General features: G+C 52.6%; 1 protein-coding gene across 1 annotated transcript in view; it reads left to right on the forward strand.

Annotated features, from left to right (window-relative positions):
* The first annotated feature begins 2,940 nt into the window (after positions 1-2,940).
* LOC123925695 overlaps positions 2,941-25,902 on the forward strand; it is a 168,825-nt gene continuing 145,863 nt past the window's right edge. Inside the window, exons 1-2 of the mRNA XM_045979049.1 lie at positions 2,941-3,012; positions 3,821-4,070. Coding sequence (XP_045835005.1) covers positions 2,941-3,012; positions 3,821-4,070 — 322 coding nt within the window. The remainder of the gene's footprint in view (positions 3,013-3,820; positions 4,071-25,902) is intronic.

Below are 25,902 nucleotides of genomic sequence, written 5' to 3' on the forward strand. Positions count from 1 at the left end.
CCATTTGTTAACTTCCCCCAAGTCCTCAGCGGGTCGGTATTCCCCAGTTTCAGCCTTTTTGATGGGCAGCAAAGGTGTTTTCCATGGAGACTTGCAAGGAGCTCAGATCCCATCTCCTCAGAGGCAGTTAATGTGTTTTTTGATCCCTTCCTTTGCTTCCCAGGGGAGGCAGTACTGCTGGACTCGAACGGCCGTAGCTATTGCTTTTAACTGTACCACTACTGGAGGCCGTCCCTTGGGCATGCCAGGAGACCTCCCTTCTGCCCAGACTTCGGGAAATTGGACCTGTAGGGTCTGGAGAAGGCTTCCCTCCCTTATCTCCTCTGGTTTTGAAACTGGCTCGTAAAGGAGATGTTCATCTACTGCTGCCACAAGCACCTGCACAGTGGGTTGTCCCAAAGTCACAGTCATGTCTCCTTCCGAGAACTGAAGGCCAGCCTGTAGATTGTGGAGGAGATCTCTTCCCATCAGGTTATACGGGGCATTAGGGAGGACCAAGAATCGATGTTTGACTATTCCTGAGGCCAAATTTAAAGTCCTTTCTGTTGTCCATTTCTTTCTGTGCCATTTGCCCCTTGTACCCAGACTTCCTCTCCAGATAGTTTTCCCATAGGCTTTAGTAATGATGAAAATTGGGCTCCCGTGTCCACCAAAAAAATCAATTGATTTCCCCTCCATTTCAATTTTAACCCAAGGTTCGGGGAGGGGCTCTGAACCATGGCCCCTTCAGTCTTTGGTGGCCAGCATTGCCATTTTCTTCTTTGGGCACTCTCTGGCCCAGTGTCCTTTTTCCTTGCAGTAAGCACACTGATCTGAATCTAAGCCTTCCCACCTGCTTTCTCTGTGTTTAGGCTTTTTTTCCATTGACCATCTCCTACCTGCCTTTTTCTTTTCCACTGATCTTTTTTTTTCTGTCTCCTTCCCGCCTCATGTAATGCCAAAACTTTAACTATTTTTTTAGTCTGTTTTTCATCTTCTTGTATATCCCTGTTGTTAAACATCTTTTCTGCTATTCCCACTAACTCAGTCAGATTCTTCCCTTCAAATCCTTCAATTTTCTGAGGTTTCTTCCTTATATCTGGGGCTGACTGACTGGCAAAGGCAGGATTCATTGCCCTCTGATTTTAACATTTACTTGAATGGGTCACCAATATAGATTTGCCATGACACAGGGCTTTAGTCTTCCTTCCTTAAATACTATGCCTCATTTGAACAGAAACATTTTACAGGAAAAGATTTATTAGTCTTTTTTCCCTTCTTGTGAATAAATCCATCAAAACTGATCTAATATGGTCAAATTTTTTTTAATTTTTTAAAATTTATTTATTTTCAGCAACAGTACTCGTTGTTTTTGCACCACACCCAGTGCTCCATGCAGTATGTGCCCTCTCTATTACCCTCCACCTGGTTCCCCAACCTCCCACCCCCGCCCCTTCAAAACCCTCAGGTTGTTTTTCAGAGTCCATAGTCTCTCATGGTTTACCTCCCCTTCCAATTTCCCTCAACTCCCTTCTCCTGTCCATCTACCCATGTCCTCCATGTTATTTGTTATGCTCCACAAATAAGTGAAACCATATGATACTTGACTCTCTCTGCTTGACTTATTTCACTCAGCATAATCTCTTCCAGTCCCGTCCATGTTGCTACAAAAGTTGGGTATTCATCCTTTCTGATGGAGGCATAATACTCCATCGTGTATATGTACCACATCTTCCTTATCCATTCGTCCGTTGGAGGGCATCTTGGTTCTTTCCACAGTTTGGCGACCATGGCCCATTGCTGCTTAATATGGTCAAATTTTTAACATATTTCATTGTTTCCTTATAAACCATGGCAAAAAAAAGTCACTTTCCCCAAGCCTTCTACAACTTACTATACCCTCAACTTTAGTTTTTATTATCTCTTTTCATGTTCTGGTGCAACCAGATATTTTTACTTTAAGACAAAACTATTTACTCTCTTAGGCCCTCTTTTTGGTGTGTACAGTTTTTTTAACTTACTATCAGTCAACTTCCTTTCCTCTGGTTTTTCTGACAAAATTAAAACTTTTAATAAAAACATTATGGTGTTTTTCTTTTGGTAGTCTGTCCCGCCAATACCTAAATTTTTTTTTTCTGAAAATTTCCCTTCACAAACCTTTTACAACTTTCTTTTCTAACCAGGTTTTGTCCCTAGTCATTTCCTTTCAAACAACCATCTCATTTAGGACAAAATTACCTTTTCTTTAATAAAATGTATTCCCATTCCTTATCTTTTTTATGTATCTCCTACTTTTTTTACATATAGGGTTATTTCCCTTACTTCCATCAGTCTTAGTTACAGTTAGCAGAATTTTCTATTCTTAGAAACATTTCAGTTTCTAGTGATGGTTAAGTATTAGCCAATTGCGAACAGTTACAACAGAATTCTGTAGATGGCAAATTTATGAATCAGTTAAGCACAAAACATGTTTACCAACAGATTTCAAAAGCACAAACCTAGTTCCAGAAACCAATGCTTTAGCATTTTATCCCATTTGGTTAAGACCTAAATGTCCAACAAATTTAATTCCATTTGTCATCCAAACAAAACTTTGAAGTTTCAGGTTACCAAAGACTTTGAAAGTTACTTTAACAATTACCCATTAAAATTTTGAGACAGACAATTAACCATCAGTTCAGTTATTTTTTAATAGCATGAGCTTATTTGACCTTCAGTAAACTTTGATTGAAGTTTCATATTTACTGCTGTAACTTTAAAGACATGTCTCTCTTAATGAAACCAACAAACTTAACTTAGTTCAAATACTGATTTATGTTTCACTTGGACCCACTCCACTTTTAATGTTTACCTGAGAACGGGTGGGAAGATCTGGAGTTGGGGGGTGTTAGGTCCAGGGGCTGATCTTCTTGCTCCTTGACAGTGAAGAGGGAAAGAGCCATGGTGCAGGAAGCACCGAGGATGGTCCAGAGGCCACTTAAGCAGGTCACACCCAAGTTGGTGCAGAAACAGAAGGGCGAGTACTGCCAGAAGGCAGAGAAAGGATTCCCAGTTTTAGAGAGTTTTCCTGGGTAAACCATATCACCCAACAGGGTGGTTTTACCTTGAAAATCCTTGAAATGCTGGAGAACAAGACTTAGGGGTGTCATAGGTCCCTTACTCTCTGCTTGCCCCATTTCTTCAAACACAACAAACAACACAACAGACAAGAAAAAGACAAGATAAAGACAACTGCAGATGAGACCCAGCAGCCCTTCCTCAACCAGATATCAAGTCTAAGGGTGTGCAAGATATAATCCCAACTCAAAAACATAACCTAGGGGCGCCTGGGTGGCTCAGTGGGTTAAAGCCGCTGCCTTCGGCTCAGGTCATGATCTCAGGGTCCTTGGATGATAATTGGCCTAGAGACAAGACAAGCAGAGAGCCCGATGCGGGGCTCGATCCCAGGATCCTGGGATCATGATCTGAGCTGAAGGCAGAGGCTTTAACCCACTGAGCCACCCAGGCACCCCTGTTTTTGGTTTTTAAGATTTTATTTATTTGACAGAGATCACAAGGCAGAGAGGTGGGTTGGGGTGGAAAGGGGTGGGGGGGTGGGGGGGAGCAGACTCCCTGCTGAGCACAAGAGCCCATTGCAGGGCTAGATCCCAAGACCCTGAGACCAGGACCTGAGCTGAAGGCAGAGGCTTAACCCACTTAGCCACCGAGGTGCCCCATAGTAGCTTGTTTTAATACCCAAACACATTACCAGGCAACTGAGAGCATCTAACTTATTTGGTCATACAAGGGTATCTGAAAAAATCTCACATCTCTGTTGGGCCCTTGTCCTCTGTCTGCACAGAAACTGGCACCTGTGGGCCTGGCAGCTGTGGCCGAGTCGGGAATCAGCAGGGCCAGGGTCAGCAATGTAGCCAGAGGAAATTTCCATCAAAGGGCTTTTTGGCCAGGAGGTGTTGAGGGAGGGCCCAGGAGACAGGAGAAGAGCATGGCGGACTCTCCGGAGTGCTCAGAGCCCGGGACCACACACCGCCCCCACCAGGGCAGAGTTTCTGAGAGGGGCTCCAGAACAGGCCCAGGGCCCCCGCAGTCAGGTGGGTGGTGCTCAGAGCCATTGTTCTTTGAACATTTATGCCAGCGCGACCAAATTTACTAAGCACAGGCTGGAGAAGATAGATATATCTGCTTAAATTCAAAGCCAAAGACACTCGGGGCTTATTTTCTGAGGGGTCCTGGTGGTTGGATAATCATTCCGCGAGTGATTTGCCTCCTGCCTTGCCTTTTCTCAGTCTTTCCTAAATACAAGGAAGGATTTTGCCGTCATCCCTGGTTTTGATGCGCTATACCACAGTGCTGCCAGCAGAGGGAAGCACTGTATTTCAGAATGGCAGTTTGAGAGCCTTAAAAAAAAAAAAAAAGAATTTGAGCCCCCCACCCCAAACTTGTCACTACTATTCCCTTCATATTCTTCGTTAAGGCCTTGCTTTCTTCTGTTTCCTATTCTGGGGAACCTTAAAGCCACCTGAAATTATTCTATTGCTGCCGTGAGGGAAAAAATTGATTTCCTCACTTGGGATGGACCAAGCAAAATCATACCATAGTAGACCCCACCCCAACCTAGGTAAGCCCAGCTAGACTCTCTCTCCCTCCCTCCTTCCCCTACCCCCTCTCTCCTTCCTTACTTGCAAAGTTTGCTGCCCATTAAAATGAATGTCAGCCATCAGTGAGCAGGCGAGGAAAACATTTGAGGAAGTAATAGGTCAAGCCAGTAGCGTCGGTGTCTGAATCTCTGGTCCCAGAAACACCAGTGCCTCTGACATGAAGTCCTGGCTCCTAGCCCTGGACCCGGCTGTCCTTGATAGTGCTAGTCATGGCTTCCAAACTGTTTCCTAATCATGTCCATGACTGACCCAGTGTAAAACTGCCCTGCAAGTGTCAGGGAATTTCCTCTGTGAGACCTGTTTTTCTTTACCCTGTCCCAATCCAATCGCTCCTCAGCCCTTTTGGCTAAAATCAAGTGTAACCTGTCCCAGTCCACAATTAGTCAAATGCTGGCCCATGCTTCTGTCTGGTGTTTGGCTGTGAGACCCCTCCACGCCCCTTCCTCCACCTTCTGGGCTCTTTCTGGCAATCAGTATCCGTCCTCAGGCTCCAAGGGAATCTAGAGGAAGATTTCTTCCCAGGCTGCTTTCCTCAAATTTTACCTCTGTATCTCTTGTCTGCTGGGGTGTGGTGCTCCATTGGAAGACCTGCTGGGGAAAAAGAAAGCTCACGGACCATTCACAACCAAAATGTATTCTCGCTATGTAGGTGACGTCCCATTGGGGGCAGTGTGTTCCCAGTTCAGGAAAGAATTTAGAGCAAAGGCGGACGAGAAGCCAGTTGGAAGCGCTAAGCAAAATGCAGCCTCCGTTAGGCTTCCAAAACGTACAGAGGCTCTTCACGCGGGGAGGCCTATTCGGCCGTGCGTTCCCAGTGCAGGAAAGGACTTACAACAAGGGCAGACTAGGAGCCAGTTGGCTACTCTGAGTTAAGTGCACGCCCGGAACCCTCTGCTTCCAAAACGTATAAACGCTCTTAGGGCGAACGGGCCGATACGTCCGTGTGTTCCCAGTTCAGGAATGGACTTCGAACAAGGGCAGACTAGAAGCCAGTTGGATACGCTGAGTTCAGGGCACGTCCAGTCCCTTAGGCTCCCAAAACGGATCAACGCTCTGAAGGCGAAGAGGCCTACGGGGTCCTGGGTTCCCAGTTCAGGAAAGGACTTAGAACAAGGGCAGACTGGAAGCCCTTTGGATACTCGGATTGAGGTGCACGTCCAGTCCCTTAGGCTTCCAAAACGTATATTCGCGCTTGAGGTTAAGTCTCCTTAGTGGCAGTGTGTTCCCAGTTAAGGAAAGACCTTTGAACAAGGGCGGACGAGAAGTTTGTGGCATACTCTGAGGGAGGGGCCCACAAAGACGCTTAGGCTTCCAAAACCTAAACGCGGTCTTAAAGTGAAGGTGCGCCAAGGGCAGTTGGTGCCCAGGGGCGGAAAGAAGTTGGGACTACAGGCGCACTAACAGCAAGTTGCCGACGGAAAAGTCCGTGCAGGCCAAGACCCTTGGGCTTCCCAACCTTAAACTCGATCTTTAGTGCAGATTCATAGGTGGCTGAGTGTTGGCCGTTCAGGAGAGAACTTCGAACAAAGGCGGACCATAAGCACGTTGGAAGCTCTAAGTATAATGCCGACGAAGGCCCTTCGGGTTCCAAAGCGTATGAAGGCTCTTCCTGCGAGGAGGCCTCTTCTGCCGTGTGTTCCGAGTTCGGGAAAGAACTCAGAACAAGGGCAGACGAGAAACCCGTTCGATCCTCGGAGTTAAGTGCACGTCCAGTCCCTTAGGCTTCCCAAAGCTAGAAACGCTCTGAAGGCGAACAGGCCTCTGCGGCCGTGTGTGCCCAGTTCAGGAAAGGACTCAGAACAAGGGCAGCCCGGAAGCCCGCTGGACACTCGGATTGACGTGCACGTCCAGTCCCTGACGCTTCCAAAACGCATAATCGCACGTAAGGTGGATTCTACTCAGTGGCAGGGTGTTCCCAGTTCAGGAAAGAACTTAGACCACGCGCGGACTAGAAGCTTGTTGGATCCTCTGAGTTCGGGGCCCACAGGGAGGCTTATGCTTCCAAAACGCCAAAGCGATCTGAGAGGGAAGGTTCACAATGGCAGTTTGCTCCCGGTCGTGCCAAGATGTTAGAACCCGCGTGCACGATGGGCGAGCTGCATGCTCCACGCTAAGTGCAGGGCAAGACCCTTATGCTTCCAAAACGGAAGCTCGATCTTTAGTGAAGATTCATATGTGGCGGTGTGTTCCCCCTTGTGGAAAGAAGTTAGAACCTGGGCGCACGATAGGCCCGTGGAATCCTCGAAGGTAAGTGCACGCAAGTCCCCTCGGCTCCCAAAACGTGTAATCGCTCTTGCGGTTAAGTCCCATAAGGGGCCGTGAGTTCCCAGGTGAGGAAAGATCTTAGAACAAGGGCAGACTAGAAACATGTGGGACACGCGGGGTTAAATTCCCGTCGAGGCCTTTATGCTTCCAAAACCTACACACGCACCGGAGGTGAACACGCCACAAGGGCCGTGTTTTCCCAGTTGAGAAAAGGTGTTAGAACAAGGGCGGTCTCTAGGCAGGTCGGAGACCCTGAGTTCAGTGCTCGCCAGGGCGCTTCGGCTTCCAAAACGTAAAATCCCGCTGCATACTGAAACCCACTCTGGCCGTGTTTTCCGCGTTGAGGAAAGAAGCTAGAACCGGGACGGACAGACGCCAACTTGGATTCTCTGAGGGAAGTGAACACCAAGACCCTTACACTTGCATCCTCGCCCTGTCGGGGGAAGTCCCATTGGGGGCAGTGTGTTCCCAGTTCAGGAAAGAATTTAGAGCAAAGGCGGACGAGAAGCCAGTTGGAAGCGCTAAGCAAAATGCAGCCTCCGTTAGGCTTCCGAAACGTACAGAGGCTCTTCACGCGGGGAGGCCTATTCGGCCGTGCGTTCCCAGTGCAGGAAAGGACTTACAACAAGGGCAGACTAGGAGCCAGTTGGCTACTCTGAGTTAAGTGCACGCCCGGAACCCTCTGCTTCCAAAACGTATAAACGCTCTTAGGGCGAACGGGCCGATACGTCCGTGTGTTCCCAGTTCAGGAATGGACTTCGAACAAGGGCAGACTAGAAGCCAGTTGGATACGCTGAGTTCAGGGCACGGCCAGTCCCTTAGGCTCCCAAAACGGATCAACGCTCTGAAGGCGAAGAGGCCTACGGGGTCCTGGGTTCCCAGTTCAGGAAAGGACTTAGAACAAGGGCAGACTGGAAGCCCTTTGGATACTCGGATTGAGGTGCACGTCCAGTCCCTTAGGCTTCCAAAACGTATATTCGCGCTTGAGGTTAAGTCTCCTTAGTGGCAGTGTGTTCCCAGTTAAGGAAAGACCTTCGAACAAGGGCGGACGAGAAGCTTGTGGCATACTCTGAGGGAGGGGCCCACAAAGACGCTTAGGCTTCCAAAACGTAAACGCGGTCTGAAAGTGAAGGTGCGCCAAGGGCAGTTGGTGCCCAGGGGCGGAAAGAAGTTGGGACTACAGGCGCACTAACAGCAAGTTGCCGACGGAAAAGTCCGTGCAGGCCAAGACCCTTGGGCTTCCCAACCTTAAACTCGATCTTTAGTGCAGATTCATAGGTGGCTGAGTGTTGGCCGTTCAGGAGAGAACTTCGAACAAAGGCGGACCATAAGCACGTTGGAAGCTCTAAGTATAATGCCGACGAAGGCCCTTCGGGTTCCAAAGCGTATGAAGGCTCTTCCTGCGAGGAGGCCTCTTCTGCCGTGTGTTCCGAGTTCGGGAAAGAACTCAGAACAAGGGCAGACGAGAAACCCGTTCGATCCTCGGAGTTAAGTGCACGTCCAGTCCCTTAGGCTTCCCAAAGCTAGAAACGCTCTGAAGGCGAACAGGCCTCTGCGGCCGTGTGTGCCCAGTTCAGGAAAGGACTCAGAACAAGGGCAGCCCGGAAGCCCGCTGGACACTCGGATTGACGTGCACGTCCAGTCCCTGACGCTTCCAAAACGCATAATCGCACGTAAGGTGGATTCTACTCAGTGGCAGGGTGTTCCCAGTTCAGGAAAGAACTTAGACCACGCGCGGACTAGAAGCTTGTTGGATCCTCTGAGTTCGGGGCCCACAGGGAGGCTTATGCTTCCAAAACGCCAAAGCGATCTGAGAGGGAAGGTTCACAATGGCAGTTTGCTCCCGGTCGTGCCAAGATGTTAGAACCCGCGTGCACGATGGGCGAGCTGCATGCTCCACGCTAAGTGCAGGGCAAGACCCTTATGCTTCCAAAACGGAAGCTCGATCTTTAGTGAAGATTCATATGTGGCGGTGTGTTCCCCCTTGTGGAAAGAAGTTAGAACCTGGGCGCACGATAGGCCCGTGGAATCCTCGAAGGTAAGTGCACGCAAGTCCCCTCGGCTCCCAAAACGTGTAATCGCTCTTGCGGTTAAGTCCCATAAGGGGCCGTGAGTTCCCAGGTGAGGAAAGATCTTAGAACAAGGGCAGACTAGAAACATGTGGGACACGCGGGGTTAAATTCCCGTCGAGGCCTTTATGCTTCCAAAACCTACACACGCACCGGAGGTGAACACGCCACAAGGGCCGTGTTTTCCCAGTTGAGAAAAGGTGTTAGAACAAGGGCGGTCTCTAGGCAGGTCGGAGACCCTGAGTTCAGTGCTCGCCAGGGCGCTTCGGCTTCCAAAACGTAAAATCCCGCTGCATACTGAAACCCACTCTGGCCGTGTTTTCCGCGTTGAGGAAAGAAGCTAGAACCGGGACGGACAGACGCCAACTTGGATTCTCTGAGGGAAGTGAACACCAAGACCCTTACACTTGCATCCTCGCCCTGTCGGGGGAAGTCCCATTGGGGGCAGTGTGTTCCCAGTTCAGGAAAGAATTTAGAGCAAAGGCGGACGAGAAGCCAGTTGGAAGCGCTAAGCAAAATGCAGCCTCCGTTAGGCTTCCGAAACGTACAGAGGCTCTTCACGCGGGGAGGCCTATTCGGCCGTGCGTTCCCAGTGCAGGAAAGGACTTACAACAAGGGCAGACTAGGAGCCAGTTGGCTACTCTGAGTTAAGTGCACGCCCGGAACCCTCTGCTTCCAAAACGTATAAACGCTCTTAGGGCGAACGGGCCGATACGTCCGTGTGTTCCCAGTTCAGGAATGGACTTCGAACAAGGGCAGACTAGAAGCCAGTTGGATACGCTGAGTTCAGGGCACGTCCAGTCCCTTAGGCTCCCAAAACGGATCAACGCTCTGAAGGCGAAGAGGCCTACGGGGTCCTGGGTTCCCAGTTCAGGAAAGGACTTAGAACAAGGGCAGACTGGAAGCCCTTTGGATACTCGGATTGAGGTGCACGTCCAGTCCCTTAGGCTTCCAAAACGTATATTCGCGCTTGAGGTTAAGTCTCCTTAGTGGCAGTGTGTTCCCAGTTAAGGAAAGACCTTCGAACAAGGGCGGACGAGAAGCTTGTGGCATACTCTGAGGGAGGGGCCCACAAAGACGCTTAGGCTTCCAAAACCTAAACGCGGTCTGAAAGTGAAGGTGCGCCAAGGGCAGTTGGTGCCCAGGGGCGGAAAGAAGTTGGGACTACAGGCGCACTAACAGCAAGTTGCCGACGGAAAAGTCCGTGCAGGCCAAGACCCTTGGGCTTCCCAACCTTAAACTCGATCTTTAGTGCAGATTCATAGGTGGCTGAGTGTTGGCCGTTCAGGAGAGAACTTCGAACAAAGGCGGACCATAAGCACGTTGGAAGCTCTAAGTATAATGCCGACGAAGGCCCTTCGGGTTCCAAAGCGTATGAAGGCTCTTCCTGCGAGGAGGCCTCTTCTGCCGTGTGTTCCGAGTTCGGGAAAGAACTCAGAACAAGGGCAGACGAGAAACCCGTTCGATCCTCGGAGTTAAGTGCACGTCCAGTCCCTTAGGCTTCCCAAAGCTAGAAACGCTCTGAAGGCGAACAGGCCTCTGCGGCCGTGTGTGCCCAGTTCAGGAAAGGACTCAGAACAAGGGCAGCCCGGAAGCCCGCTGGACACTCGGATTGACGTGCACGTCCAGTCCCTGACGCTTCCAAAACGCATAATCGCACGTAAGGTGGATTCTACTCAGTGGCAGGGTGTTCCCAGTTCAGGAAAGAACTTAGACCACGCGCGGACTAGAAGCTTGTTGGATCCTCTGAGTTCGGGGCCCACAGGGAGGCTTATGCTTCCAAAACGCCAAAGCGATCTGAGAGGGAAGGTTCACAATGGCAGTTTGCTCCCGGTCGTGCCAAGATGTTAGAACCCGCGTGCACGATGGGCGAGCTGCATGCTCCACGCTAAGTGCAGGGCAAGACCCTTATGCTTCCAAAACGGAAGCTCGATCTTTAGTGAAGATTCATATGTGGCGGTGTGTTCCCCCTTGTGGAAAGAAGTTAGAACCTGGGCGCACGATAGGCCCGTGGAATCCTCGAAGGTAAGTGCACGCAAGTCCCCTCGGCTCCCAAAACGTGTAATCGCTCTTGCGGTTAAGTCCCATAAGGGGCCGTGAGTTCCCAGGTGAGGAAAGATCTTAGAACAAGGGCAGACTAGAAACATGTGGGACACGCGGGGTTAAATTCCCGTCGAGGCCTTTATGCTTCCAAAACCTACACACGCACCGGAGGTGAACACGCCACAAGGGCCGTGTTTTCCCAGTTGAGAAAAGGTGTTAGAACAAGGGCGGTCTCTAGGCAGGTCGGAGACCCTGAGTTCAGTGCTCGCCAGGGCGCTTCGGCTTCCAAAACGTAAAATCCCGCTGCATACTGAAACCCACTCTGGCCGTGTTTTCCGCGTTGAGGAAAGAAGCTAGAACCGGGACGGACAGACGCCAACTTGGATTCTCTGAGGGAAGTGAACACCAAGACCCTTACACTTGCATCCTCGCCCTGTCGGGGGAAGTCCCATTGGGGGCAGTGTGTTCCCAGTTCAGGAAAGAATTTAGAGCAAAGGCGGACGAGAAGCCAGTTGGAAGCGCTAAGCAAAATGCAGCCTCCGTTAGGCTTCCGAAACGTACAGAGGCTCTTCACGCGGGGAGGCCTATTCGGCCGTGCGTTCCCAGTGCAGGAAAGGACTTACAACAAGGGCAGACTAGGAGCCAGTTGGCTACTCTGAGTTAAGTGCACGCCCGGAACCCTCTGCTTCCAAAACGTATAAACGCTCTTAGGGCGAACGGGCCGATACGTCCGTGTGTTCCCAGTTCAGGAATGGACTTCGAACAAGGGCAGACTAGAAGCCAGTTGGATACGCTGAGTTCAGGGCACGGCCAGTCCCTTAGGCTCCCAAAACGGATCAACGCTCTGAAGGCGAAGAGGCCTACGGGGTCCTGGGTTCCCAGTTCAGGAAAGGACTTAGAACAAGGGCAGACTGGAAGCCCTTTGGATACTCGGATTGAGGTGCACGTCCAGTCCCTTAGGCTTCCAAAACGTATATTCGCGCTTGAGGTTAAGTCTCCTTAGTGGCAGTGTGTTCCCAGTTAAGGAAAGACCTTCGAACAAGGGCGGACGAGAAGCTTGTGGCATACTCTGAGGGAGGGGCCCACAAAGACGCTTAAGCTTCCAAAACCTAAACGCGGTCTGAAAGTGAAGGTGCGCCAAGGGCAGTTGGTGCCCAGGGGCGGAAAGAAGTTGGGACTACAGGCGCACTAACAGCAAGTTGCCGACGGAAAAGTCCGTGCAGGCCAAGACCCTTGGGCTTCCCAACCTTAAACTCGATCTTTAGTGCAGATTCATAGGTGGCTGAGTGTTGGCCGTTCAGGAGAGAACTTCGAACAAAGGCGGACCATAAGCACGTTGGAAGCTCTAAGTATAATGCCGACGAAGGCCCTTCGGGTTCCAAAGCGTATGAAGGCTCTTCCTGCGAGGAGGCCTCTTCTGCCGTGTGTTCCGAGTTCGGGAAAGAACTCAGAACAAGGGCAGACGAGAAACCCGTTCGATCCTCGGAGTTAAGTGCACGTCCAGTCCCTTAGGCTTCCCAAAGCTAGAAACGCTCTGAAGGCGAACAGGCCTCTGCGGCCGTGTGTGCCCAGTTCAGGAAAGGACTCAGAACAAGGGCAGCCCGGAAGCCCGCTGGACACTCGGATTGACGTGCACGTCCAGTCCCTGACGCTTCCAAAACGCATAATCGCACGTAAGGTGGATTCTACTCAGTGGCAGGGTGTTCCCAGTTCAGGAAAGAACTTAGACCACGCGCGGACTAGAAGCTTGTTGGATCCTCTGAGTTCGGGGCCCACAGGGAGGCTTATGCTTCCAAAACGCCAAAGCGATCTGAGAGGGAAGGTTCACAATGGCAGTTTGCTCCCGGTCGTGCCAAGATGTTAGAACCCGCGTGCACGATGGGCGAGCTGCATGCTCCACGCTAAGTGCAGGGCAAGACCCTTATGCTTCCAAAACGGAAGCTCGATCTTTAGTGAAGATTCATATGTGGCGGTGTGTTCCCCCTTGTGGAAAGAAGTTAGAACCTGGGCGCACGATAGGCCCGTGGAATCCTCGAAGGTAAGTGCACGCAAGTCCCCTCGGCTCCCAAAACGTGTAATCGCTCTTGCGGTTAAGTCCCATAAGGGGCCGTGAGTTCCCAGGTGAGGAAAGATCTTAGAACAAGGGCAGACTAGAAACATGTGGGACACGCGGGGTTAAATTCCCGTCGAGGCCTTTATGCTTCCAAAACCTACACACGCACCGGAGGTGAACACGCCACAAGGGCCGTGTTTTCCCAGTTGAGAAAAGGTGTTAGAACAAGGGCGGTCTCTAGGCAGGTCGGAGACCCTGAGTTCAGTGCTCGCCAGGGCGCTTCGGCTTCCAAAACGTAAAATCCCGCTGCATACTGAAACCCACTCTGGCCGTGTTTTCCGCGTTGAGGAAAGAAGCTAGAACCGGGACGGACAGACGCCAACTTGGATTCTCTGAGGGAAGTGAACACCAAGACCCTTACACTTGCATCCTCGCCCTGTCGGGGGAAGTCCCATTGGGGGCAGTGTGTTCCCAGTTCAGGAAAGAATTTAGAGCAAAGGCGGACGAGAAGCCAGTTGGAAGCGCTAAGCAAAATGCAGCCTCCGTTAGGCTTCCGAAACGTACAGAGGCTCTTCACGCGGGGAGGCCTATTCGGCCGTGCGTTCCCAGTGCAGGAAAGGACTTACAACAAGGGCAGACTAGGAGCCAGTTGGCTACTCTGAGTTAAGTGCACGCCCGGAACCCTCTGCTTCCAAAACGTATAAACGCTCTTAGGGCGAACGGGCCGATACGTCCGTGTGTTCCCAGTTCAGGAATGGACTTCGAACAAGGGCAGACTAGAAGCCAGTTGGATACGCTGAGTTCAGGGCACGTCCAGTCCCTTAGGCTCCCAAAACGGATCAACGCTCTGAAGGCGAAGAGGCCTACGGGGTCCTGGGTTCCCAGTTCAGGAAAGGACTTAGAACAAGGGCAGACTGGAAGCCCTTTGGATACTCGGATTGAGGTGCACGTCCAGTCCCTTAGGCTTCCAAAACGTATATTCGCGCTTGAGGTTAAGTCTCCTTAGTGGCAGTGTGTTCCCAGTTAAGGAAAGACCTTCGAACAAGGGCGGACGAGAAGCTTGTGGCATACTCTGAGGGAGGGGCCCACAAAGACGCTTAGGCTTCCAAAACCTAAACGCGGTCTGAAAGTGAAGGTGCGCCAAGGGCAGTTGGTGCCCAGGGGCGGAAAGAAGTTGGGACTACAGGCGCACTAACAGCAAGTTGCCGACGGAAAAGTCCGTGCAGGCCAAGACCCTTGGGCTCCCCAACCTTAAACTCGATCTTTAGTGCAGATTCATAGGTGGCTGAGTGTTGGCCGTTCAGGAGAGAACTTCGAACAAAGGCGGACCATAAGCACGTTGGAAGCTCTAAGTATAATGCCGACGAAGGCCCTTCGGGTTCCAAAGCGTATGAAGGCTCTTCCTGCGAGGAGGCCTCTTCTGCCGTGTGTTCCGAGTTCGGGAAAGAACTCAGAACAAGGGCAGACGAGAAACCCGTTCGATCCTCGGAGTTAAGTGCACGTCCAGTCCCTTAGGCTTCCCAAAGCTAGAAACGCTCTGAAGGCGAACAGGCCTCTGCGGCCGTGTGTGCCCAGTTCAGGAAAGGACTCAGAACAAGGGCAGCCCGGAAGCCCGCTGGACACTCGGATTGACGTGCACGTCCAGTCCCTGACGCTTCCAAAACGCATAATCGCACGTAAGGTGGATTCTACTCAGTGGCAGGGTGTTCCCAGTTCAGGAAAGAACTTAGACCACGCGCGGACTAGAAGCTTGTTGGATCCTCTGAGTTCGGGGCCCACAGGGAGGCTTATGCTTCCAAAACGCCAAAGCGATCTGAGAGGGAAGGTTCACAATGGCAGTTTGCTCCCGGTCGTGCCAAGATGTTAGAACCCGCGTGCACGATGGGCGAGCTGCATGCTCCACGCTAAGTGCAGGGCAAGACCCTTATGCTTCCAAAACGGAAGCTCGATCTTTAGTGAAGATTCATATGTGGCGGTGTGTTCCCCCTTGTGGAAAGAAGTTAGAACCTGGGCGCACGATAGGCCCGTGGAATCCTCGAAGGTAAGTGCACGCAAGTCCCCTCGGCTCCCAAAACGTGTAATCGCTCTTGCGGTTAAGTCCCATAAGGGGCCGTGAGTTCCCAGGTGAGGAAAGATCTTAGAACAAGGGCAGACTAGAAACATGTGGGACACGCGGGGTTAAATTCCCGTCGAGGCCTTTATGCTTCCAAAACCTACACACGCACCGGAGGTGAACACGCCACAAGGGCCGTGTTTTCCCAGTTGAGAAAAGGTGTTAGAACAAGGGCGGTCTCTAGGCAGGTCGGAGACCCTGAGTTCAGTGCTCGCCAGGGCGCTTCGGCTTCCAAAACGTAAAATCCCGCTGCATACTGAAACCCACTCTGGCCGTGTTTTCCGCGTTGAGGAAAGAAGCTAGAACCGGGACGGACAGACGCCAACTTGGATTCTCTGAGGGAAGTGAACACCAAGACCCTTACACTTGCATCCTCGCCCTGTCGGGGGAAGTCCCATTGGGGGCAGTGTGTTCCCAGTTCAGGAAAGAATTTAGAGCAAAGGCGGACGAGAAGCCAGTTGGAAGCGCTAAGCAAAATGCAGCCTCCGTTAGGCTTCCGAAACGTACAGAGGCTCTTCACGCGGGGAGGCCTATTCGGCCGTGCGTTCCCAGTGCAGGAAAGGACTTACAACAAGGGCAGACTAGGAGCCAGTTGGCTACTCTGAGTTAAGTGCACGCCCGGAACCCTCTGCTTCCAAAACGTATAAACGCTCTTAGGGCGAACGGGCCGATACGTCCGTGTGTTCCCAGTTCAGGAATGGACTTCGAACAAGGGCAGACTAGAAGCCAGTTGGATACGCTGAGTTCAGGGCACGGCCAGTCCCTTAGGCTCCCAAAACGGATCAACGCTCTGAAGGCGAAGAGGCCTACGGGGTCCTGGGTTCCCAGTTCAGGAAAGGACTTAGAACAAGGGCAGACTGGAAGCCCTTTGGATACTCGGATTGAGGTGCACGTCCAGTCCCTTAGGCTTCCAAAACGTATATTCGCGCTTGAGGTTAAGTCTCCTTAGTGGCAGTGTGTTCCCAGTTAAGGAAAGACCTTCGAACAAGGGCGGACGAGAAGCTTGTGGCATACTCTGAGGGAGGGGCCCACAAAGACGCTTAGGCTTCCAAAACCTAAACGCGGTCTGAAAGTGAAGGTGCGCCAAGGGCAGTTGGTGCCCAGGGGCGGAAAGAAGTTGGGACTACAGGCGCACTAACAGCAAGTTGCCGACGGAAAAGTCCGTGCAGGCCAAGACCCTTGGGCTTCCCAACCTTAAACTCGATCTTTAGTGCAGATTCATAGGTGGCTGAGTGTTGGCCGTTCAGGAGAGAACTTCGAACAAAGGCGGACCATAAGCACGTTGGAAGCTCTAAGTATAATGCCGACGAAGGCCCTTCGGGTTCCAAAGCGTATGAAGGCTCTTCCTGCGAGGAGGCCTCTTCTGCCGTGTGTTCCGAGTTCGGGAAAGAACTCAGAACAAGGGCAGACGAGAAACCCGTTCGATCCTCGGAGTTAAGTGCACGTCCAGTCCCTTAGGCTTCCCAAAGCTAGAAACGCTCTGAAGGCGAACAGGCCTCTGCGGCCGTGTGTGCCCAGTTCAGGAAAGGACTCAGAACAAGGGCAGCCCGGAAGCCCGCTGGACACTCGGATTGACGTGCACGTCCAGTCCCTGACGCTTCCAAAACGCATAATCGCACGTAAGGTGGATTCTACTCAGTGGCAGGGTGTTCCCAGTTCAGGAAAGAACTTAGACCACGCGCGGACTAGAAGCTTGTTGGATCCTCTGAGTTCGGGGCCCACAGGGAGGCTTATGCTTCCAAAACGCCAAAGCGATCTGAGAGGGAAGGTTCACAATGGCAGTTTGCTCCCGGTCGTGCCAAGATGTTAGAACCCGCGTGCACGATGGGCGAGCTGCATGCTCCACGCTAAGTGCAGGGCAAGACCCTTATGCTTCCAAAACGGAAGCTCGATCTTTAGTGAAGATTCATATGTGGCGGTGTGTTCCCCCTTGTGGAAAGAAGTTAGAACCTGGGCGCACGATAGGCCCGTGGAATCCTCGAAGGTAAGTGCACGCAAGTCCCCTCGGCTCCCAAAACGTGTAATCGCTCTTGCGGTTAAGTCCCATAAGGGGCCGTGAGTTCCCAGGTGAGGAAAGATCTTAGAACAAGGGCAGACTAGAAACATGTGGGACACGCGGGGTTAAATTCCCGTCGAGGCCTTTATGCTTCCAAAACCTACACACGCACCGGAGGTGAACACGCCACAAGGGCCGTGTTTTCCCAGTTGAGAAAAGGTGTTAGAACAAGGGCGGTCTCTAGGCAGGTCGGAGACCCTGAGTTCAGTGCTCGCCAGGGCGCTTCGGCTTCCAAAACGTAAAATCCCGCTGCATACTGAAACCCACTCTGGCCGTGTTTTCCGCGTTGAGGAAAGAAGCTAGAACCGGGACGGACAGACGCCAACTTGGATTCTCTGAGGGAAGTGAACACCAAGACCCTTACACTTGCATCCTCGCCCTGTCGGGGGAAGTCCCATTGGGGGCAGTGTGTTCCCAGTTCAGGAAAGAATTTAGAGCAAAGGCGGACGAGAAGCCAGTTGGAAGCGCTAAGCAAAATGCAGCCTCCGTTAGGCTTCCGAAACGTACAGAGGCTCTTCACGCGGGGAGGCCTATTCGGCCGTGCGTTCCCAGTGCAGGAAAGGACTTACAACAAGGGCAGACTAGGAGCCAGTTGGCTACTCTGAGTTAAGTGCACGCCCGGAACCCTCTGCTTCCAAAACGTATAAACGCTCTTAGGGCGAACGGGCCGATACGTCCGTGTGTTCCCAGTTCAGGAATGGACTTCGAACAAGGGCAGACTAGAAGCCAGTTGGATACGCTGAGTTCAGGGCACGGCCAGTCCCTTAGGCTCCCAAAACGGATCAACGCTCTGAAGGCGAAGAGGCCTACGGGGTCCTGGGTTCCCAGTTCAGGAAAGGACTTAGAACAAGGGCAGACTGGAAGCCCTTTGGATACTCGGATTGAGGTGCACGTCCAGTCCCTTAGGCTTCCAAAACGTATATTCGCGCTTGAGGTTAAGTCTCCTTAGTGGCAGTGTGTTCCCAGTTAAGGAAAGACCTTCGAACAAGGGCGGACGAGAAGCTTGTGGCATACTCTGAGGGAGGGGCCCACAAAGACGCTTAGGCTTCCAAAACCTAAACGCGGTCTGAAAGTGAAGGTGCGCCAAGGGCAGTTGGTGCCCAGGGGCGGAAAGAAGTTGGGACTACAGGCGCACTAACAGCAAGTTGCCGACGGAAAAGTCCGTGCAGGCCAAGACCCTTGGGCTCCCCAACCTTAAACTCGATCTTTAGTGCAGATTCATAGGTGGCTGAGTGTTGGCCGTTCAGGAGAGAACTTCGAACAAAGGCGGACCATAAGCACGTTGGAAGCTCTAAGTATAATGCCGACGAAGGCCCTTCGGGTTCCAAAGCGTATGAAGGCTCTTCCTGCGAGGAGGCCTCTTCTGCCGTGTGTTCCGAGTTCGGGAAAGAACTCAGAACAAGGGCAGACGAGAAACCCGTTCGATCCTCGGAGTTAAGTGCACGTCCAGTCCCTTAGGCTTCCCAAAGCTAGAAACGCTCTGAAGGCGAACAGGCCTCTGCGGCCGTGTGTGCCCAGTTCAGGAAAGGACTCAGAACAAGGGCAGCCCGGAAGCCCGCTGGACACTCGGATTGACGTGCACGTCCAGTCCCTGACGCTTCCAAAACGCATAATCGCACGTAAGGTGGATTCTACTCAGTGGCAGGGTGTTCCCAGTTCAGGAAAGAACTTAGACCACGCGCGGACTAGAAGCTTGTTGGATCCTCTGAGTTCGGGGCCCACAGGGAGGCTTATGCTTCCAAAACGCCAAAGCGATCTGAGAGGGAAGGTTCACAATGGCAGTTTGCTCCCGGTCGTGCCAAGATGTTAGAACCCGCGTGCACGATGGGCGAGCTGCATGCTCCACGCTAAGTGCAGGGCAAGACCCTTATGCTTCCAAAACGGAAGCTCGATCTTTAGTGAAGATTCATATGTGGCGGTGTGTTCCCCCTTGTGGAAAGAAGTTAGAACCTGGGCGCACGATAGGCCCGTGGAATCCTCGAAGGTAAGTGCACGCAAGTCCCCTCGGCTCCCAAAACGTGTAATCGCTCTTGCGGTTAAGTCCCATAAGGGGCCGTGAGTTCCCAGGTGAGGAAAGATCTTAGAACAAGGGCAGACTAGAAACATGTGGGACACGCGGGGTTAAATTCCCGTCGAGGCCTTTATGCTTCCAAAACCTACACACGCACCGGAGGTGAACACGCCACAAGGGCCGTGTTTTCCCAGTTGAGAAAAGGTGTTAGAACAAGGGCGGTCTCTAGGCAGGTCGGAGACCCTGAGTTCAGTGCTCGCCAGGGCGCTTCGGCTTCCAAAACGTAAAATCCCGCTGCATACTGAAACCCACTCTGGCCGTGTTTTCCGCGTTGAGGAAAGAAGCTAGAACCGGGACGGACAGACGCCAACTTGGATTCTCTGAGGGAAGTGAACACCAAGACCCTTACACTTGCATCCTCGCCCTGTCGGGGGAAGTCCCATTGGGGGCAGTGTGTTCCCAGTTCAGGAAAGAATTTAGAGCAAAGGCGGACGAGAAGCCAGTTGGAAGCGCTAAGCAAAATGCAGCCTCCGTTAGGCTTCCGAAACGTACAGAGGCTCTTCACGCGGGGAGGCCTATTCGGCCGTGCGTTCCCAGTGCAGGAAAGGACTTACAACAAGGGCAGACTAGGAGCCAGTTGGCTACTCTGAGTTAAGTGCACGCCCGGAACCCTCTGCTTCCAAAACGTATAAACGCTCTTAGGGCGAACGGGCCGATACGTCCGTGTGTTCCCAGTTCAGGAATGGACTTCGAACAAGGGCAGACTAGAAGCCAGTTGGATACGCTGAGTTCAGGGCACGGCCAGTCCCTTAGGCTCCCAAAACGGATCAACGCTCTGAAGGCGAAGAGGCCTACGGGGTCCTGGGTTCCCAGTTCAGGAAAGGACTTAGAACAAGGGCAGACTGGAAGCCCTTTGGATACTCGGATTGAGGTGCACGTCCAGTCCCTTAGGCTTCCAAAACGTATATTCGCGCTTGAGGTTAAGTCTCCTTAGTGGCAGTGTGTTCCCAGTTAAGGAAAGACCTTCGAACAAGGGCGGACGAGAAGCTTGTGGCATACTCTGAGGGAGGGGCCCACAAAGACGCTTAGGCTTCCAAAACCTAAACGCGGTCTGAAAGTGAAGGTGCGCCAAGGGCAGTTGGTGCCCAGGGGCGGAAAGAAGTTGGGACTACAGGCGCACTAACAGCAAGTTGCCGACGGAAAAGTCCGTGCAGGCCAAGACCCTTGGGCTCCCCAACCTTAAACTCGATCTTTAGTGCAGATTCATAGGTGGCTGAGTGTTGGCCGTTCAGGAGAGAACTTCGAACAAAGGCGGACCATAAGCACGTTGGAAGCTCTAAGTATAATGCCGACGAAGGCCCTTCGGGTTCCAAAGCGTATGAAGGCTCTTCCTGCGAGGAGGCCTCTTCTGCCGTGTGTTCCGAGTTCGGGAAAGAACTCAGAACAAGGGCAGACGAGAAACCCGTTCGATCCTCGGAGTTAAGTGCACGTCCAGTCCCTTAGGCTTCCCAAAGCTAGAAACGCTCTGAAGGCGAACAGGCCTCTGCGGCCGTGTGTGCCCAGTTCAGGAAAGGACTCAGAACAAGGGCAGCCCGGAAGCCCGCTGGACACTCGGATTGACGTGCACGTCCAGTCCCTGACGCTTCCAAAACGCATAATCGCACGTAAGGTGGATTCTACTCAGTGGCAGGGTGTTCCCAGTTCAGGAAAGAACTTAGACCACGCGCGGACTAGAAGCTTGTTGGATCCTCTGAGTTCGGGGCCCACAGGGAGGCTTATGCTTCCAAAACGCCAAAGCGATCTGAGAGGGAAGGTTCACAATGGCAGTTTGCTCCCGGTCGTGCCAAGATGTTAGAACCCGCGTGCACGATGGGCGAGCTGCATGCTCCACGCTAAGTGCAGGGCAAGACCCTTATGCTTCCAAAACGGAAGCTCGATCTTTAGTGAAGATTCATATGTGGCGGTGTGTTCCCCCTTGTGGAAAGAAGTTAGAACCTGGGCGCACGATAGGCCCGTGGAATCCTCGAAGGTAAGTGCACGCAAGTCCCTTCGGCTCCCAAAACGTGTAATCGCTCTTGCGGTTAAGTCCCATAAGGGGCCGTGAGTTCCCAGGTGAGGAAAGATCTTAGAACAAGGGCAGACTAGAAACATGTGGGACACGCGGGGTTAAATTCCCGTCGAGGCCTTTATGCTTCCAAAACCTACACACGCACCGGAGGTGAACACGCCACAAGGGCCGTGTTTTCCCAGTTGAGAAAAGGTGTTAGAACAAGGGCGGTCTCTAGGCAGGTCGGAGACCCTGAGTTCAGTGCTCGCCAGGGCGCTTCGGCTTCCAAAACGTAAAATCCCGCTGCATACTGAAACCCACTCTGGCCGTGTTTTCCGCGTTGAGGAAAGAAGCTAGAACCGGGACGGACAGACGCCAACTTGGATTCTCTGAGGGAAGTGAACACCAAGACCCTTACACTTGCATCCTCGCCCTGTCGGGGGAAGTCCCATTGGGGGCAGTGTGTTCCCAGTTCAGGAAAGAATTTAGAGCAAAGGCGGACGAGAAGCCAGTTGGAAGCGCTAAGCAAAATGCAGCCTCCGTTAGGCTTCCGAAACGTACAGAGGCTCTTCACGCGGGGAGGCCTATTCGGCCGTGCGTTCCCAGTGCAGGAAAGGACTTACAACAAGGGCAGACTAGGAGCCAGTTGGCTACTCTGAGTTAAGTGCACGCCCGGAACCCTCTGCTTCCAAAACGTATAAACGCTCTTAGGGCGAACGGGCCGATACGTCCGTGTGTTCCCAGTTCAGGAATGGACTTCGAACAAGGGCAGACTAGAAGCCAGTTGGATACGCTGAGTTCAGGGCACGGCCAGTCCCTTAGGCTCCCAAAACGGATCAACGCTCTGAAGGCGAAGAGGCCTACGGGGTCCTGGGTTCCCAGTTCAGGAAAGGACTTAGAACAAGGGCAGACTGGAAGCCCTTTGGATACTCGGATTGAGGTGCACGTCCAGTCCCTTAGGCTTCCAAAACGTATATTCGCGCTTGAGGTTAAGTCTCCTTAGTGGCAGTGTGTTCCCAGTTAAGGAAAGACCTTCGAACAAGGGCGGACGAGAAGCTTGTGGCATACTCTGAGGGAGGGGCCCACAAAGACGCTTAGGCTTCCAAAACCTAAACGCGGTCTGAAAGTGAAGGTGCGCCAAGGGCAGTTGGTGCCCAGGGGCGGAAAGAAGTTGGGACTACAGGCGCACTAACAGCAAGTTGCCGACGGAAAGTCCGTGCAGGCCAAGACCCTTGGGCTCCCCAACCTTAAACTCGATCTTTAGTGCAGATTCATAGGTGGCTGAGTGTTGGCCGTTCAGGAGAGAACTTCGAACAAAGGCGGACCATAAGCACGTTGGAAGCTCTAAGTATAATGCCGACGAAGGCCCTTCGGGTTCCAAAGCGTATGAAGGCTCTTCCTGCGAGGAGGCCTCTTCTGCCGTGTGTTCCGAGTTCGGGAAAGAACTCAGAACAAGGGCAGACGAGAAACCCGTTCGATCCTCGGAGTTAAGTGCACGTCCAGTCCCTTAGGCTTCCCAAAGCTAGAAACGCTCTGAAGGCGAACAGGCCTCTGCGGCCGTGTGTGCCCAGTTCAGGAAAGGACTCAGAACAAGGGCAGCCCGGAAGCCCGCTGGACACTCGGATTGACGTGCACGTCCAGTCCCTGACGCTTCCAAAACGCATAATCGCACGTAAGGTGGATTCTACTCAGTGGCAGGGTGTTCCCAGTTCAGGAAAGAACTTAGACCACGCGCGGACTAGAAGCTTGTTGGATCCTCTGAGTTCGGGGCCCACAGGGAGGCTTATGCTTCCAAAACGCCAAAGCGATCTGAGAGGGAAGGTTCACAATGGCAGTTTGCTCCCCGGTCGTGCCAAGATGTTAGAACCCGCGTGCACGATGGGCGAGCTGCATGCTCCACGCTAAGTGCAGGGCAAGACCCTTATGCTTCCAAAACGGAAGCTCGATCTTTAGTGAAGATTCATATGTGGCGGTGTGTTCCCCCTTGTGGAAAGAAGTTAGAACCTGGGCGCACGATAGGCCCGTGGAATCCTCGAAGGTAAGTGCACGCAAGTCCCTTCGGCTCCCAAAACGTGTAATCGCTCTTGCGGTTAAGTCCCATAAGGGGCCGTGAGTTCCCAGGTGAGGAAAGATCTTAGAACAAGGGCAGACTAGAAACATGTGGGACACGCGGGGTTAAATTCCCGTCGAGGCCTTTATGCTTCCAAAACCTACACACGCACCGGAGGTGAACACGCCACAAGGGCCGTGTTTTCCCAGTTGAGAAAAGGTGTTAGAACAAGGGCGGTCTCTAGGGCAGGTCGGAGACCCTGAGTTCAGTGCTCGCCAGGGCGCTTCGGCTTCCAAAACGTAAAATCCCGCTGCATACTGAAACCCACTCTGGCCGTGTTTTCCGCGTTGAGGAAAGAAGCTAGAACCGGGACGGACAGACGCCAACTTGGATTCTCTGAGGGAAGTGAACACCAAGACCCTTACACTTGCATCCTCGCCCTGTCGGGGGAAGTCCCATTGGGGGCAGTGTGTTCCCAGTTCAGGAAAGAATTTAGAGCAAAGGCGGACGAGAAGCCAGTTGGAAGCGCTAAGCAAAATGCAGCCTCCGTTAGGCTTCCGAAACGTACAGAGGCTCTTCACGCGGGGAGGCCTATTCGGCCGTGCGTTCCCAGTGCAGGAAAGGACTTACAACAAGGGCAGACTAGGAGCCAGTTGGCTACTCTGAGTTAAGTGCACGCCCGGAACCCTCTGCTTCCAAAACGTATAAACGCTCTTAGGGCGAACGGGCCGATACGTCCGTGTGTTCCCAGTTCAGGAATGGACTTCGAACAAGGGCAGACTAGAAGCCAGTTGGATACGCTGAGTTCAGGGCACGGCCAGTCCCTTAGGCTCCCAAAACGGATCAACGCTCTGAAGGCGAAGAGGCCTACGGGGTCCTGGGTTCCCAGTTCAGGAAAGGACTTAGAACAAGGGCAGACTGGAAGCCCTTTGGATACTCGGATTGAGGTGCACGTCCAGTCCCTTAGGCTTCCAAAACGTATATTCGCGCTTGAGGTTAAGTCTCCTTAGTGGCAGTGTGTTCCCAGTTAAGGAAAGACCTTCGAACAAGGGCGGACGAGAAGCTTGTGGCATACTCTGAGGGAGGGGCCCACAAAGACGCTTAGGCTTCCAAAACCTAAACGCGGTCTGAAAGTGAAGGTGCGCCAAGGGCAGTTGGTGCCCAGGGGCGGAAAGAAGTTGGGACTACAGGCGCACTAACAGCAAGTTGCCGACGGAAAAGTCCGTGCAGGCCAAGACCCTTGGGCTCCCCAACCTTAAACTCGATCTTTAGTGCAGATTCATAGGTGGCTGAGTGTTGGCCGTTCAGGAGAGAACTTCGAACAAAGGCGGACCATAAGCACGTTGGAAGCTCTAAGTATAATGCCGACGAAGGCCCTTCGGGTTCCAAAGCGTATGAAGGCTCTTCCTGCGAGGAGGCCTCTTCTGCCGTGTGTTCCGAGTTCGGGAAAGAACTCAGAACAAGGGCAGACGAGAAACCCGTTCGATCCTCGGAGTTAAGTGCACGTCCAGTCCCTTAGGCTTCCCAAAGCTAGAAACGCTCTGAAGGCGAACAGGCCTCTGCGGCCGTGTGTGCCCAGTTCAGGAAAGGACTCAGAACAAGGGCAGCCCGGAAGCCCGCTGGACACTCGGATTGACGTGCACGTCCAGTCCCTGACGCTTCCAAAACGCATAATCGCACGTAAGGTGGATTCTACTCAGTGGCAGGGTGTTCCCAGTTCAGGAAAGAACTTAGACCACGCGCGGACTAGAAGCTTGTTGGATCCTCTGAGTTCGGGGCCCACAGGGAGGCTTATGCTTCCAAAACGCCAAAGCGATCTGAGAGGGAAGGTTCACAATGGCAGTTTGCTCCCGGTCGTGCCAAGATGTTAGAACCCGCGTGCACGATGGGCGAGCTGCATGCCTCCACGCTAAGTGCAGGGCAAGACCCTTATGCTTCCAAAACGGAAGCTCGATCTTTAGTGAAGATTCATATGTGGCGGTGTGTTCCCCCTTGTGGAAAGAAGTTAGAACCTGGGCGCACGATAGGCCCGTGGAATCCTCGAAGGTAAGTGCACGCAAGTCCCCTCGGCTCCCAAAACGTGTAATCGCTCTTGCGGTTAAGTCCCATAAGGGGCCGTGAGTTCCCAGGTGAGGAAAGATCTTAGAACAAGGGCAGACTAGAAACATGTGGGACACGCGGGGTTAAATTCCCGTCGAGGCCTTTATGCTTCCAAAACCTACACACGCACCGGAGGTGAACACGCCACAAGGGCCGTGTTTTCCCAGTTGAGAAAAGGTGTTAGAACAAGGGCGGTCTCTAGGCAGGTCGGAGACCCTGAGTTCAGTGCTCGCCAGGGCGCTTCGGCTTCCAAAACGTAAAATCCCGCTGCATACTGAAACCCACTCTGGCCGTGTTTTCCGCGTTGAGGAAAGAAGCTAGAACCGGGACGGACAGACGCCAACTTGGATTCTCTGAGGGAAGTGAACACCAAGACCCTTACACTTGCATCCTCGCCCTGTCGGGGAAGTCCCATTGGGGGCAGTGTGTTCCCAGTTCAGGAAAGAATTTAGAGCAAA

This window comes from Meles meles, chromosome 15 (genome assembly GCF_922984935.1).
Source record: "Meles meles chromosome 15, mMelMel3.1 paternal haplotype, whole genome shotgun sequence".
In the NCBI taxonomy this organism is placed as follows: Eukaryota; Metazoa; Chordata; class Mammalia; order Carnivora; family Mustelidae; genus Meles; species Meles meles.